Source organism: Peromyscus eremicus, chromosome 1 (assembly GCF_949786415.1).
Source record: "Peromyscus eremicus chromosome 1, PerEre_H2_v1, whole genome shotgun sequence".
NCBI lineage: Eukaryota > Metazoa > Chordata > Mammalia > Rodentia > Cricetidae > Peromyscus > Peromyscus eremicus.
The window spans coordinates 120,061,538-120,073,875 of record NC_081416.1 but is presented as its reverse complement, the minus strand read 5'-3'; the positions used below and the strand labels follow the sequence as shown (position 1 = coordinate 120,073,875).

Genomic DNA, 12,338 nt, shown 5'->3' with positions numbered 1-12,338 from the left:
AGGAGGATCTCAGGGTCTTAGTTTACTGCTCTCTGCTTTATTCATTTAAGACACTGTCCCTCACTGATTCAAAATCTCGGCAAGCACCTAGGATCCTCCTGTCTCCATCGACAAGGCTGGGGTCGCAGACAGACAAAGCCGGGCCTGACAACAGACTTGAACTCAGGTTTTCATGCTTGCACAGCAAGATCTCAACTAGAGAGTCCCATAGACACTTCTTCTTGATTTTCCAGCTCTGCTCCTAAAATGAGTATTTCTGCCTTCTTAGAGACAAAGGAGGTAACTCCCACATCCTTCCCTTTATATCCATGGTACTTACTGAGAAAGGCAAAAGATTTTTTCTGAGAGACAAGGCCGAGATCATCATCAGCCATCACATTTCTTGTCTAGGCAAGATTATTAAGAATTCCCTATGTGTGAAGTCTTCCTGAGCAGTTTCTAGACTCTGAATTGAAAAAAAAAAATGAGGCAGTCTGTGACCCTTACTGCAACTGGATGGACAGTGTATGTTCAGCAGCCTTAATACCTGTCTGTGTATCACAAGTTCAAGGCTTGGGAAAGGCATCAAAAAGCCCCTGTTGGCTTGAAGTCCAAACCACCATCTTCAGCTCAGTAATAACTCCCATCTTTGGATTGCTGTTTGTTGTCTGTTTGTCTCAACTGGTTCCGAATTATCACCTTTTAAAATTCCAAATCAGGGGCTGAAGAGATGGCTCAGTCAGTAAAATGCCAGCTGCATAAACACGAGGATCCAAGTTTGGATCATCAGCACCACATAAAAATGCGAGGCACCGTCATACCCATCTGGAACTCTAGAGCAGAGCTGGGGTGCATAGGGGTAGAGACAGGTGGCTCTCCGGTCACTTGTGTTCATCCAGCCTAGCTAATGTTGAGTTCAGTGAGAGACCCTGTCTCAAAAGACAAGGAGAAGTGTGATAGAGGAAAACGGTCAATATCCACCTCTGATATCTACATCCATGCTTACATACAAAAGTAATTATTAATAATAATAGTAATAGTAATAATAAACATCCCAATACAGACTCTGTATCTAAAATTGATTAAGAAGAAAAGTAAACTTATCACTGAGAGACTCTGAGCTGGAAAAATCACAGAAGGGAAATTAATCTTCCCTAGGCCAGAACACACCAGGAAGAGAGGTAGTCCTTCTGCATCTGACATCTAGAAAAGAAACAAAAGACCTGCTTCATAACCTATGCACTTGCCCCTGCTGGGGACAGCTCTCTGTGGGCTCACATTGCACCATGAGATGACATCCCTCCAGGACGACCAAGGACCTTATCATTCTTCACCTTCAACCCTGAAGTACATCCTTATCCCCCAAGTACATTTTTTATCCAATTACTGTGTATTTACAGTGAGCATAATTATACCTAATTACTTAATTAGCATGACTGCATGCCGTTTCTAACTTTAAGTATGTGATTATAGCCGTGAAGTACAGAACAGAGGAGGTCATGGCTATCAACAGGAAGGCAGGTTGCCTTGGCCCAAGAAGATGAACGTGAGTCAGTCTCCTTATGCCAGATGGTTAAAACTTTGCATGCATGTTCAGGTATGTTTATGGTTTTCAAATCATTTGGGGGGAGTGAAGTTATTTAATTTCATGTTGTAGGAATGGGGAGGGTGTTAATATAAAATGGTATGATTGATCTATACCATACTTGGGAGATGTAGGATTTTGTGTCCAGCTTCAATTGTTCTCTAAGGGTTGAGAGCCTCAGGACAAATGTGTGAGTGTATTTGAACGTGAGCTTGTGGACACAGGACTTAACTCCCCTGACTCCCAAGTTGTCCCATCCTGGCATTCTCCAGATCTTCCAAAAAAGACAGGAAGCCAGATGTACCAAACCTAGCATCACAGGATTCTCAGAGATCTGCTAAATATCCTAATTAGACCTGAAAATAGGATGAAAGGAAAATCAGAGATGAACAATCCTAGCTTACGTTCATTTAAAATGTTCTATGAACCACTGCCTGGAAATCTGGGCCTGGGAAGGTCCAACCAGTAACAAAGTCTAACATTGAAATGTCACTCTTGCCTTCATCAGGATTCAACCCATGGTTCCCCTAAGGGTGGTTGTCAAGATCAAGCAGCATAAGAATGGAGGAGAACATCAGAACCCCACACCTCCACATCTGTCTCATCCTCTGCCATGTCACATCTTGCCAGTGTCACCTCCCCCATCAACCACAGGCAGCACCTCCCATATGGTAACCTTCCTTTCTCAGCTGCATACTTCAGGGAGCTCCCAGATCAGCCCTGTAACCAGATCCTCTTCTTGCCACTAGTAAGGCCAGCTTGAGATTCTGCAGAAGAAAAAGCTAGAAAGGTACACTGTGCCTCTGGAGCAGCAGCTGCTGTTGTGGCCTCTGCTACTGGCTCTAGGAGGGGCCTGCTCCTCCCAGAAAAAAAAAAAAGAAGCCCATTTTCCATATTTCATGTGCAAGTCCACGATGCCGAGCTAAGTGGCTGGGGAATAAACACCCATCATTACCCTGGGCTAAGCAATGTTTGTTAGTACAAAGGTTGACAGAAATCTATATCATGCAGATGCACTATTAATACTGCATTGCACACACAGGCTCTGAGCTCCTCTCTGCAGCTGGGAAACCAGCCCCGGCAGTTCCTCTTCCAGAAAAGGCAAGCTCTGTGACTAATCATCCCAGAAGCAAAGGAGGAGGCAAGCCACTTACTCACCCCCAAAAGGCTGCAGACTGAGCCTCTTTGGCCCTATTTGCTTATGTGGAAAGTTCATAGGTGGGAGTGTGAAAGTACATAGTGAAGCTGTCCTGGGAAAATGAGAAGGAGTTAGGCCTCCAAACAGGTATATTGTAGCTGAAGAGGAATGAAGAAGTGTTGGATTTGTACTCTAGGGCCGGCTTCTGCACTTGATATGAGACCAGTAGATGTCTGTCGACTGAGAAGGGAAACAAAAGAGAAAAGGACCTTGTGGGAAACCAATAGATAAAGGAATTTTGGTAATCTCATGAGAGGGAGGGGCTATGAAGATCTAAGGTAGAGAGCTTCCTGGTCACCTGTGATGGATAGAGGGAATGAACATGGTCATCCAGGAGGGAGGGTGTCAATGTTAAATGGGTGCCTGTCCTTCAACATGGAAAGACTCACAAGAAAAACTAGAATTGGTATGGGGGCCAGCTTGAAAGTAGCACATGGGTAAAATGAAGACATTGGCAAGACTGCAGAAAAAGCAAAGAAAAGAAAGTGGATGCCCAAAAGGAAAGGGCTAATCAGGAGGTTGAAACTAGCCCACAAGGGAGGACTTACCAAACTGTTGACATTCACTAAAAATATGAACACAATGGGAAGCCGAGGGGCCAGTTCTGACATGAGCACACCAACTGGCCTTTGACCAATGACCAGATGGGAGTGGCATACATTAGTCTGTGTAAACATCCACAAGAACTATGCAAGCATCTATTGCTTGGATATTTCAGAGTAGAACACACTCCAGGAAGCAGGCAAAGAAGGCATATGCATACCCACAGAGGATCTGAAACAGGAGATGATCAGCAGAAGCCAGTCTAGTGGGAACCAAAAACTAACTACCTTAGTGCCTCTACTTTGTAAGACAGTTTGACAGTATCTTACAAGGCTACATATTCTTAGCATATGATCCAGCAACTACTCCTAGTTATTTATGCATGTAAGTTCAAAACTTATGTCCACATAAAAACCTGCACCTGAATGTTTATGTGGCTTTATTGTTCCAAATAAGAAGCCACAAATAAATAAAGTTGTCCCACTTCAAAAAAGTTATCCTGAAGCCTTAATTCCTGGTACCTTAGAATGTGAACTCATTTAGAAATAGGGATATTGCAGATATAATTATTTTAAGTGATCACACTGGGGTAGAGTGTACCCCTAATTTAATATGCCTGCTGTACTTGTTAGAAACCACATGAGGATACATGGAGTAATTCACCTGCAATCTGAGGAACAGTCAAGGTACTGGCTGTCCCCCCAGATGCCAGGAGGCTCAGAAAGATCACTACATCTTTCAGGAAAAGCAACACCTTATCAGCATCTTGATTTCAGACTCTGACAATGCATTCATGTTGTGTGAAGCAGACTTGTCTGGGGTGCTTTGCCATGGAGCTCTAGCAAACCAACACAGTGTCCTTCAGTAGATGAGTGAGTGATAAAGTGTGGCACATCCAGATCATGGAGAGTTCCTCAATAATGAAAAGAAATAAGCTATCAGGCCATTGAAAGACATGGCAGAACTTTAGGGGCATACTGCTAAGTGAATGAAGCCAAGCTGGAAGGCTGGCTTCATTGTGACTCCAACCATATGACAAGTAGAGGAGGCATGCCACAAACAATTGGAACAATGCAGAGATCAAGGGTTGCTAGGAGTGGGAGTGTGGAAGATGGAGGATTTTAGACCAGAACACAGAACTGCCAAACACCAACAGGCCACTCTCCTGAAAACTGTGGACTTTAGCTAACAAGAATCCCTCAATATTATCACAGTGCTATCACTGATTGCAAATGAACCACACTCATGTCACCTTTAATAATATGGCATGCTGTTGCGAGGACAGAGAATAAATAAAAACATGTGGGAACTCTATTTTCAGCTCAAGTTTTATGTAAACCTAAACCTATTCTATGACAGAAAAAATATTAAATGCCAGGAGTCCCTACTACCTCACCTAAAGGCCACCATGGTCCCTTAGGGTCTTGAGACTATGATCAGAAAGGTTATAGGTGCCAGACAGATGTTGACACAGCCTAATGACTATAAGAACCTTGGTCAACCTTGAACACCCTACACGGAATCTGTCCTTACTCCTCAACAAGCTATCTCCCTAAGTTCAAGAGGTATGGAAACCATAGGGTCCTTAGAATTCTAGGTAATTTATTTGATGAATAAAGCTGGAAGTTGGGTTCCATGGTTCTTATTTGTTTGTTGTTGTTGTCTGTATTATCCCAAGCTCAATTTTGGGAGCTGTGCATGATCTAGAGCAAATCATCAAAGTCTACGGTTTAACTTGCTTTATCTATAAAAGAGGGAAGCAGACTCCCCCTTGGAAAGCTAGTTACTGATCACCTAAGCTAAAACACACCAAACACCAGCTCAGTCTTTGGTCCAGAAATGCAGAGGTTACAGATCAGCAACCTTGCTAAAGAGCCTAGGTCATGAGCCATCCATGTTAATCCATTTTCCACAATTATAACAAACACCTAAGATCATCAGCTTATAAAGAGAAAAGGTCCTGGTTTGGGATAAGTTGGACCTATTGATCTTAGGGCTCTGGCAAGGTCTTGGGTGACAACAGTAGAGAGCATATGTTGGAGCCAAAATCACTCACCTCATGCCCAAGGAGGTAGAGAAAGAGAGGGAAGACTGTCAGACCGTCACTCAATCCCTTTTGAGGGCATATCCCCAATATCCTAGGACTTGCACTAGACCCTGCTTCCCAATGTTTCTACCACCTCCCAAGAGTGCCTTCCTGAGTGCCTCCCTGAGCACCAAGTCTCTAACACATGGGCCTTGGGGAACACTCAGGATCCAAACTGTAGCACCATCTGATGAATGTCATTTAGTGTCTTCTTTGACCTTAGTATTATGCTATTTAGTAAAAACTAAAGAATATGCCTGTGCTGAGGAGGTAGAGGTACATAGTTCCCCGGGGCCTACTGGACAGTCAGCTAATACACTTGGCCCATTTCAGGTCAAGGGGAGACCTTGTCTCAATAAACATGAGTGGAGTCTGAGGGGTGATACCTAAAGTTGTCCTCTACATACACGCACACACATGAGCACATGTGCACACACATAGTGTGAGCATATGCACAGGGTGGGAAAACTAGAAGTGCTACAGCTGGGAAGAATGTAAATCTGTGATTGGAAAACAGTAAACATTTGTTTGAGATGTAACAGGGTAACTTAAAATCTGATTAAAAGTCATTCAAGACTGGTCCATGGTGTTGGCTGCAAGCAATGAGTTAGAAAGAAGCAAGGAAAGAAAAGTCATGTTCGCATAGTGTGAGTCTGGGAGGGATTCACAGGAGGCTGGAGTTGAAGTGCCATTATAACATAGTATATTAAGGAAGAAAATGGCATGGAACAATGCTGTACAGAGAGGGGGGTATGTTATTTCACAACAGGAATTAGACTATGGTAGCAGTTAGGAGACAATGATGGCCAGTCTGGAAAGAAAGGATAAAGGCTAAAAAACCACAAGCAACAGCAAAACAGAGTGTACAAGGCGCAGTGGAGGGAAGGGTTCTAGGAAGCAGGGGGTCTTAGAAATTAGCTATGGGTGGCAGTCAATTTGAGAGCATAACAGCAATATGTATCTCCTCCCTTCGTTTTTCAAGAGTCTAGAAAAATGCCTGGAACAAACCCATCCTACATGTGTGTTTGATGGAGAAGCTAACGTCTTCCCAGCATGGTGCACAGATGCTAAGAAGAAGAGAGACTTAGGAGCCTGGTCCAGCTATGCAAAGAGATCAAAGAAAAGAGGGTGGTGAATATCCTGGGGATGTGGCTTAAGAAGTGAACATGCAGCTCCATCATGGCACAAGAGGTCATGGTGAGAAGAAACAGACTAACACAGTCTTGGAGGAGGGCAGTGGAAGGAGGTGCCAGGCATGGAAATACATTCCTGTTTGCAGGATGTGAGGTGCTGGCCCTGGGAAAGTGGGGACACTATTTGGGAACAGAGGCAGGCATAGACACCTGAAGACTAAAAGGATGAAGAAGATGGAAGCAGATTTTCTCCCCAAAGAGTCTGTTTCCTCAACAGAGATTTGGTTCTAAGGAAAGTGATGAACAGAGAGCCCAAGGCTTCAAAGACAACCAGGATGCCTCTCCCCAACCTCTAGGATAGATCAGAAGCCTGACTCTGAAGATGACAGCAAGCCTAGGCCGTCCAAAGAATGGGTTTACTGCAGTCCACAAGGTTCACAAAGACAATCCGGGGCCCAGTGTTGCTATGCACACATTTCACCATATCCATTTGGACAGGTTGATTCTGTCTCATTCTATAAGGTATAGCCCAAGACCCTCAGCTCTCTGACATGGAGGGCTATATCCATTTTCTAGTGCTTTTGAGAATCAGAGAATGTTTACACAAATAACAGGGAGCTTATTAGGCTCAGGCTGGGTACACAGGGCCAAATCTTTATTCAGGTCTTTCAGAATCCCTAAAAAGGCTGAATCAATTCAGAATGAAGACAATGTCAAATACAGAGCATTTGTTGGGAACATAAGTGAGGGGATGCAAGCATCTGATAAGGGGTTGGTACCAGGTGATCTTTAAATATCCTTGCAGCCTGACATGTGATGAAAAATGCTGTGGACCAGATTGAAGACAGATAGTAAGTGAGAAGCAAGGAGCTAACCAGCATCCTAATCATTCCAGTTGGAAAGGTCTCATGACTCATGGCAACACAAGAATAAAGGGGGAAAAGCACTCTACACTTGACTCACTGCTAGAGAGGCTGAGGAGTGATGCCTGCAGCTTTAGGAAGCTCTGAAGTCCCCACAACTTCTTCCCAAGTGACACGTGCCAAAAAGGGGGCAGGGAGGGAAGCCGGTGGAGGAAACCCCAGGATCCTCCACATGAATAATCTGCTCTCTTAATTCCCTGCTTCTCTCTATCCTTCCAAAGGAGTAACCCCACTCTTATACAGCACTATTAATGTGTCAAAGAGCATGTGGTTCAACTATTATGATGGCATCTCACTAGGGTACGTAGGGTTGTGTCATAGAGTTAGTTCCCTTGACTGGTTAAACCTTGGGAATGAGAGACCCCAACCCCTCCCAGCCTTCCTGTCCCTTTTGTGTGAGCCACAAGTAAATTAGCCAAATATAGTTATAATGCTCCTGCAAAGTACTTATTGTAACACATGTGGTTTCTGAAACTAACTAGCTATCCACTGTCTATTGACAGGGCAAAATGGACTACTGCATGAAAAAAAAAGGTACTTTTCCTACTGTCACAGGGCTTCAACAATTGGGGTCAACTTGTGATCTTCCTGTGATAAGGCTTTGTTTGCTCCTCTCCAACTTCAAGTCTCTGCCAATAAACCTAGAATCCCCACTAACCTCTATTTGCTTACACAGAAGCGGCCTAGCTCCCTAGATGGCTGTATTGGCTCATGCACCAGAACAAGCTCCAGAAGGAAAGCTCTGCATGCTCTCAATTTTCCTGGTGTGATGGCTCCTTGGCTACAAGATTTTTAGTGACAATCAAGGACATGCATGTAGTCCCAGAGCTTTCTCCACAGCTCTTGAGTTCCCAGGGGACAAAGATCCTAATATCTCAATGAAACTTCCCTTCCTCCCACATGACATGTTCACCCTGGTCTTCCAGCTGTGCAGATGGCATAGTACCCAAAGCTCCAGGGAACATATATGACTCTAGGATCAGAGACTTTGTACCAAGAGCCCAGAGCACCCTCTAGATGTATGCAGTGATGCTCATCAGTCAAGATTCTGTACTTGGGAATTTGCCTGGTTATTAAAGCTCGTTTGCATTCCAGAAACCAGTGTCTTCTCTACATGAACATTTCCAATAGAAGCTAAACTTGTATGACTATACATAGATGTGTATGTACACTTATATTTGGCAGATGAAATTGTTTATATTTATCACATGCAACGTATTTTAAAATTATTGTTCCAATTTTCATATCATAGACAAGTGTACTCTTTGAGTGGTCTATTCCAGACCACCATTTTTTTTTTAATTTGGTGATTTTTGTTGATAATTTCACTCTAAAATGGCTTCCAAGCATATCTCTGAAATGCCGTCCCATGATCCCAAACACAAGATAGTGGCTATATGTCTTATAGAGAAGTACATGTACAAGACGGTGTTGATCATCATTAGCTGAGTTGCATGTGAATGAGTCAGTCATACCTGTTAACTAAGGTGTTTTTGGACAAAAACACATAGACAGCGTGAAAGGTTATGTACAGGTTAGCTGATAAAATATTGTAAGCTGAGGCTCATGGAAACCTAACACTATTTTCTCCAAGAGCAAGCATTCAGAGTTTTCTATTTCATAGTCCACAGGTACTTTATGGAAAAGACTACCTCAAACAACAAGAATAACACAGATATTCAAGACAGTAATGGCCAAAGAACACTGCAGAAGAGTGTCCTTCCTGGCTACCTCCAGCCAGGGGACAAGTCTGACCTCACAAGACGAGCACTTAGCAGGCTGTTCTTTGCACAGTTGCACACTGTATATCTGAAAGCATCTCTTCCCTATGGCCAACCTTGATCTAGAACCCAAGTATCCTTGGTATGACACTCACGGGAAGCCTTTGAAAACCACTGGTGTAGATTCTAGAGACGGAGGCAAATGACATTCTGATCTGACACTAGCCCAATCCTTCTCACTGTGGTCACATTCACTAAATAATCTCAGAGTCAGAGAAATGGAAGCAAGGGCTGATGGGATGACCCAAGACCTACTCTGCTGCTGGAAGTCCCAGCAGGAGCAGCAAGAATTAGGAGCTTTGAAGAGTATGACCCAAGTACAGAGAGCTCAGACTAGGGGATGAGCCAGACCAGAAGACACCTTTTCCTAGGCCTACACCAGATTGATTGAGACATGGAAAGAACCCACTGGTGGGAATCCTGGGGGCTGGAATGGGACACTCACAGCCTTTGGTATTCTGTCTGTATGGTGAGGCCTTTCCCTAACAGGTAACTCTGACCCCTTTCCTGGCATCCCTGCTCCCTGGTGGTATCTCTGTACTCTCCTGAGCAGTGGACCATTCCCTAGGAGGCAGGAGCAGTGAGAAGGGGAGACGCTGTGCATTCATATCACTGGGCCCATGGAGCCTGGGAATGCAGGAAGGAGAACACTATTGGCTGGAGGGACAAGCTATCACAGCTTTCAGGAGCTGAGAGGGATCCTAGTGGGGCTCAGAAGAAATGCAAGGAGAGTGTCTGTAACCAACAGGAGATGAGAGACATAGAGAAAATAGGTGCACTATGTGATAGGAATGGGGGTGGGGAAGGGGGGCATTCCTAGAGCCTGAGCTGGAATGTTTCCAGGGAGTACATATTTGGGGGCTGGGCTAGGCAGCTAGAGAGACATTTCTATTCAAATGTACTCACTGCCCTTCACTCTCTGCCCCTCCCATGGAGGCCTGGGTGGAGCTTCTGATGAGGTCAGAGGCTGCTGTGCAGACAGAGCCAGGCCCTGGGCTCTAGCAGCTAGGCTGGGTCTGCAGAGGAGACCAGCCTCTTTTGTGTGTCCTGCCTTACAGGAGCACCTCTCCCTATTCAGGTCTATGATGAGCTAGGTGAACAAAAAAGGGAACTAAACTTAGACCTCTTGCTCTCCCTTTCTTGGGGACTCTGTCCACTGGGATCTCCTTGCCCAGCTATTCTCTATGCTTAAAGACAAAGAGGGGGGAGGTCTCCTAGAAAGTGGGAGGCTACCCTAGAAGGTTCCAGAACCCCAGCGACATGGTTTGCTTCCATACCACCCCCTACAGAAAAAGGGACAGCATCCAATCCTATTACTTACATGTGTCTGGCTTGTGGCAATTGTGTCCCTGACGGAAGTACTGGGGATTCTCAATGACTGGAATGCGGGTCATGCCAATGACCACTGTGTCCGGCCCAGCGTCCAGCGAGGAAGGTGTGGTGATGCCATGGTTGATGTGGTGCAGTGGGCTGGCTGAGTCCTCCTCACCACTGATGACAGCCACAGGACCTGCACGAATCACGAGAAACACAGGACCTAGTGAGGTCACATCCACTCAGCCCTGCCCACAGACCCTTTACTGTATTACCACCATATTTTTCAAAAGAGTCTGGCCCATTAATAAGTTTTGCCCAAATTTCCTGAATTCTGACCTTAGACAACGCAAGCCAAATTCTCGTCCTTGAAAATAACTGACTCTCAGCCACAGAAATAGTTCCAAAATAAAAAAGAATTGAAATAACCACTACATGAATCATTTTTAATTTCTCCCCAAGCCCAAATTAACTCAAAGTAATAAAACTCATGTTTCTTTGTTTATGCAGCAGTAACAAGACTTAAAAACAGAACCTAGAAGTAGTTGTTCCTCTTCATCCCTCTTCTACTTGGAGCACTAAAAATCACTGTTATTGAAGAGCCGGGGAGAGCCTCAGGTGGCAAAATCCTTGCCTCACAAGCATGAGGATCTGAGTTATGTCCCCAATACCCAAATAAAACACCAGGTATGGTGGTATACACTTATGGTCCCAGTACTGGGGAGGCAGAGCAAAGGGGATGCCTAGAACTTATTGGTTATCTATAGAGCTCCAGCTATAGTAAGAAACTATGTCTAAAGAAAATAAGGCAGAAAGTAACTGAGGAAGAGCCCAAAGTCAGCCTCTCACCTATGTAAGTGCATACATGCATGCACAGAGAGAGAGAGAGAGAGAGAGAGAGAGAGAGAGAGGCACATACATACATACACACACATATATAACTATAACTATAACTATAACTATAACTATAACTATAACTATAACTATAACTATAACTATATATATATATAGTTTTACCCCAGAAATAGTCTAGGATGCATCTGGGCATTAAGAGTTCTCCATGTGTTGTAGTGTATAGCCATGACCCAGAACCTGTGAATATGAAATTGGAGGCCCCATGACCTTCAGCATTGCCATCAAATTTCCAGAGGGGTACAATATGGCTTCTACAGGACTCTGCCATAGCCTTCCTTCACTCAGTGTTGTCCTGAGCCTCACCTAAACCATGTTTTACAAGTGACAGTAATTAGACTATATCACTGGTGGTAGCTGGCCTAGCTTGCCTGCTCTTGAAACGTCCACATTGTCCCAATGTCTATAAAGCATACCAACTACATCTTCACCAATCCCATTCTCCCCATTTTCCAACCCTAAGACAAAACCCAGTGAGGAAGGTGACTCAAAGGCACAAGTTGACAGAGATAATTAATGCTGCCATCTTAGCAGAACAATGATTGTGTTTGGTGGTGTTTTTTCTCCCTTGCATACAAATAAAACTCCTGTAAAGGGAATTAGCTGTGACTGTGTGTGACTTCCTACAACGGGTGTTTTAAATGGCTGCTTTGCTAGACACAGGGTCCCCAGACAAAGTGCCTGCTGTGATTTGGTTTTGCAGCTTGAACAATATTTCCACTGCAGAAATCCATTACATCTTACTGAAGTTTATGGAGAGAATATTTCCCATCAAACAGCGAGGTGAAGCACCAATGAGGCAGAACTAAATGGAAGACTGGTAAATGCAAACGGCGGACCCTGGATTCCACTCCGTCAGCACAGGCAGGCTTATTCCAACCCGT

At 44.3% G+C, this 12,338-nt stretch overlaps 1 protein-coding gene across 3 annotated transcripts in view; it reads right to left on the bottom strand.

Moving 5' to 3' along the window:
• Ntrk3 (neurotrophic receptor tyrosine kinase 3) overlaps nucleotides 1–12,338 on the bottom strand; it is a 366,962-nt gene that overhangs the window by 141,238 nt on the left and 213,386 nt on the right. For all 3 annotated transcript variants that reach the window (XM_059272815.1, XM_059272828.1, XM_059272822.1), the window contains exon 12: nucleotides 10,550–10,738. In XM_059272815.1, coding sequence (XP_059128798.1) covers nucleotides 10,550–10,738 — 189 coding nt within the window. The remainder of the gene's footprint in view (nucleotides 1–10,549; nucleotides 10,739–12,338) is intronic.